This window comes from Sarcophilus harrisii, chromosome 6 (genome assembly GCF_902635505.1).
Source record: "Sarcophilus harrisii chromosome 6, mSarHar1.11, whole genome shotgun sequence".
Classification (NCBI taxonomy): Eukaryota; Metazoa; Chordata; class Mammalia; order Dasyuromorphia; family Dasyuridae; genus Sarcophilus; species Sarcophilus harrisii.
This window is the reverse complement of record NC_045431.1, coordinates 1-4,434: the sequence shown is the minus strand read 5'-3', so window position 1 is coordinate 4,434 and position 4,434 is coordinate 1. Positions and strand designations below refer to the sequence as shown.

The window sequence follows — 4,434 nt, the reverse complement described above, 5'->3', positions numbered from 1 at the left end:
CCTTTCCACATTGGTTACATTCATAAGGTTTCTCTCCAGTGTGGATTCTCTGATGTACACTAAGATCTCCCTTGCTTCCAAATGATTTTCCACATTGGTTACATTGATAAGATTTCTCTCCAGTGTGGATTCTCTGATGTAAAATAAGAGTTCCTTTTATTATAAAACATTTTCCACACTGGTTACATTCATAAGGCTTCTCTCCAGTGTGGATTCTCTGATGTAAAACAAGAGCTCCCTTTTTTATAAAACCTTTTCCACACTGGTTACATTCATAAGGTTTCTCTCCAGTGTGTGTTTGCTGATGTACAATAAGAGTCCCTTTTTGTCTAAAGGCCTTTCCACACTGGTAACATTCATAAGGTTTCTCTCCAGTGTGGATTCTCTGATGTACAGTAAGAGTTCCTTTGCTTCTAAAAGCCTTTCCACATTGGTTACATTCATAAGGTTTCTCTCCAGTGTGGATTCTCTGATGTATAGTAAGAGATTCTTTTTTTATAAACGCCTTTCCACACTGGTTACATTCATAAGGCTTCTCTCCAGTGTGCATTATCTGATGTCTGGTAAGATCTCCCTTGCTTCCAAATGATTTTCCACACTGGTTACATCCATAAGGCTTCTCTCCAGTGTGGATTCTCTGATGCAAAAAAAGAGATTCCTTTTTTCTAAAACCTTTTCCACACTGGTGATATTCATAAGGCTTCTCTCCAGTGTGCATTATCTGATGTCTAGTAAGATCTCCCTTCCTTCCAAATGACTTTCCACATTGGTTACATTTATAAGGTTTCTCTCCAGTGTGGATTCTCTGATGTCTAGTAAGAACTACCTTTTCTCTAAAAGCCTTTCCACCCTGGTTACATTCATAAGGCTTCTCTCCAGTGTGGATTCTCTGATGTGCAGTAAGAGCTCCTTTTCTCTAAAAGCCTTTCCACAGTGGTTACATTCATAAGGTTTCTCTCCAGTGTGTATTATCTGATGTCTAGTAAGTTCTCCCTTGCTTCCAAATGATTTTCCACATTGGTTACATTCGTAAGGTTTCTCTCCAGTGTGGATTCTCTGATGTGCATTAAAACCTCCCTTGATTCTAAAAGCCTTTCCACAGTGGTTACATTCATAAGGTTTCTCTCCAGTGTGGATTCTCTGATGTGCATTAAAACCTCCCTTGCTTCTAAAAGCATTTCCACAGTGGTTACATTTATAAGGTTTCTCTCCAGTGTGGATTCTCTGATGTACAGTAAGAGCTCCCTTGCTTCTAAAATCCTTTTCACATTGGTTACATTCATAAGGTTTCTCTCCAGTGTGGATTCTCTGATGTACAGTAAGAGATTCTTTTTTTATAAACGCCTTTCCACACTGGTTACATTCATAAGGCTTCTCTCCAGTGTGCATTATCTGATGTCTGGTAAGATCTCCCTTGCTTCCAAATGATTTTCCACACTGGTTACATTCATAAGGCTTCTTTCCAGTGTGGATTCTCTGGTGTAAAAAAAGAGATTCCTTTTTTCTAAAACCTTTTCCACACTGGTGATATTCATAAGGCTTCTCTCCAGTGTGCATTATCTGATGTCTAGTAAGATCTCCCTTCCTTCCAAATGACTTTCCACATTGGTTACATTTATAAGGTTTCTCTCCAGTGTGGATTCTTTGATGTCTAGTAAGAACTACCTTTTCTCTAAAAGCCTTTCCACCCTGGTTACATTCATAAGGTATCTGTCCCATGTGGATTCTCGATTGTACAATAAGATTTTCCTTTTTTATAAAACCTTTTCCACATTCGATACATTCACAATGTCTCTCTCTAAGCTGGATTCTCTCGTGGGTTGCACAGCTTTTTGTCCAAAAATTGTCACAGGATCCATCACCCATGAACCATTGCTTGGGAGTTTCTACCACAGAATGGCTTAGTTCTGCAGGAGTTTCTTTCGTTTCAAGTCTGATCTCTCCTTCCAAAAGAAAAAAGAAAAAGAAAAGAGCAAACAATAAAGCAAACATAGTTATGATGCAGACACACACACACACACACACACACACACACTCACATATATTTATATTCCCTTCCCACCATCAACAGAAGAGAAACTCAGTCATTTTCTCTTTTCCTAGGCAAAGAGAAAAATCTAAAACATGCAGAACCAATCATTTTAAGTCCCATTAGTTCACATCCCAAACATGATTTAATTTCTAAGGAAGTTCATGCACAATAACAATGGAGCCTCACAATAACCTGTGACAACAAAGAGAGTACCTTCATTCTCCTTAGGTGCAATTCAGGTCACCAGCTCAGAATGGCCGAGTGACTCAGCCCAAAGCCCAGCCGCTGAGACGAGAATTTACACACTGTCAATGGGCATGTTCTGCCTACAGTATATCAAAAACTATCTCCACTCTCAATTTTCCCCTTTCCCTTTCATTATCTGAGCTTTGTCTCTTTTTCACAGACATGAAATATATAGGAAATACTGTAATTGTTTCATGATCTGTCCTGCCTGTGACTGTAATAAATTTCCATGCTGATGTCTTCAAATTCTATTTTTTTTCCCTGTTACATTACCTGCGATCATATTCAGCAGGCTTACATAGTTGGTTTTTGTATTTACCTGAGATAGCAGCAATTCTGTTTTGACCCATTACTTTTTTTTGAAATAACTATTACATATTTCTCTTTTTTTTTAAATTTTCATTATGTGTTCCCTGCAAATCCTGACAAACACAAGTTTTTAAAAATGCATGAAATTATCCACATCTGAAAATGTCTCAAACAGAAAATTGAGTTCCTCATTCTGAGATATGGAAGGGTAGTGCTGGCTGCAATATTGTAGTCCTTTCCCTTTTAGAATCTCACCAAGCCCTTGAATGATTGAGATCCAAGGAATCTGACCCAAAAATGATTTAGTGGCACCTAAAGTGGTGAATAAATGTCTGATTTGGTTATAAAGGTAGCTGTGCTCTGGGACCACATGGATGGTCACATTTCCACCTTTACGAGTCTTTCTACAATGATTTCAATCTATCATGATCATCATTAAACTTGTGTGCACTGAGTCCATCAAACCCTAGCTGCTTCTAAGTGCAACAGATTCTTCTGTTTTCTCAACTTGACATCAGATTGTTTCAAGCTTTAAAGAAGATTGAACACTCATGTACAAATGGCCACAGGCCTGCAACATCCCTCAGGGTCTGTCTCTCCCCAGACCAGAGACCAGTCTCTCCCTCCTGGGTTAGCTAGCAACCCCATCTCATCCAAGGTCTAATCTCCTGAGCAAGATGTGCTAAAAACAATGTATGTCATTGACCCTTGAGTAATTTAAGGCAATATTTGTCATGAGCCAACATAAATATAAATCTTTTTTTTTTTTTTTTTTTTTTTTTAAACAGTAATTAGCAATGGCTTTTGACTGGCTAGAGTTTAAAACAATGAATTTCCATGTCTCCACAGGAGTTTGTCCAATTCTTTTTTTTTTTTTTTTTTTACATCATACATGTAAGACCATGTTCATCATATTTGTTTCAAAATCAGAATACAGTTACAGTGGATAGAATGTGGATAGGGCCTTGAATCAGGAAGCCCAGGTTTCTAATCCGACCTGAGAACCTTGCAAGTCAAGTTATAGGACCTTAGTTAGATTCAGTTTCTTTATCTGTAAAATGGGCATGATAATTGAAGATGTCACATATTCATCACATATTCATATTTCATCTTTCATATTCATGAAATATTCATAAAATATTTCTTCCTGATGAAATATTCAATAAAGAATTCCAAGTCTGGTCTTTCTGCCCCAAACTCAGCATTTATTTCAGGGTAACTCCCAGAAGCCTCTTGTAAGCACAGCTCTCATATCCCTGCTTTCACCTCACTCACCTGCAGAGCAGCTCCTTGGGCCTTTTTGGTCCAGCATCCACAGTGCTTCCCTCTGCTCAAAATAAGAGATCGCCTCTTCTCTGGGAACTGGAAGCCCTGGGCATGGAAATCAGTAAGAGAAGAAGATGGAGAGAAGTTGATCACTTAGTTCCCCTTAGAGAAAAGTGAGGATCCAGAGCTGCTCCAAGCTGAAATTCAGCTCCTGATGTTCAAAGATATCAATCAATACTAAGCCACTGGGGCCTGTAAAGCAAGTCACCCAAGGCAGGATGTGCCCACTATTTGTCCAGCTTCTGCTGAGAGAGACCCTCCCACCTCCTATTCTGTGAGACTCCCTTCTGGCAGAAACTTCTGATCCCAAACCTGGGTGGCTAACTGTGTACCTCTGGGCAAATCAATTAAATTCTGTTTGTTTCCCTCAGTTTCCTCAACTCTGAAATAGGGATAACAATATCACCTGACTTGAAATGTTAAGATGAGATCAAAGTGACATAATATTTTGTTGTACTTTTAACTTATAAATAAGCATTTCAGTATCGTAGTATAACAAAAAGATGATTGTACATGAAACT

General features: G+C 38.6%; 1 protein-coding gene across 1 annotated transcript; it reads right to left on the bottom strand.

Annotated features, from left to right (window-relative positions):
- Window positions 1-891: 891 nt before the first annotated feature.
- Window positions 892-4,415, bottom strand: LOC116419890 (zinc finger protein 525-like; the record flags this gene model as incomplete). Its single annotated transcript, XM_031942408.1, has 2 exons — window positions 3,863-4,415; window positions 892-1,943 (listed from the first exon to the last, which is right to left on the bottom strand). Coding segments are annotated over exons 1-2 (1,089 nt in total), but the record flags the coding sequence as incomplete, so codon positions are not given.
- Window positions 4,416-4,434: the final 19 nt, after the last annotated feature.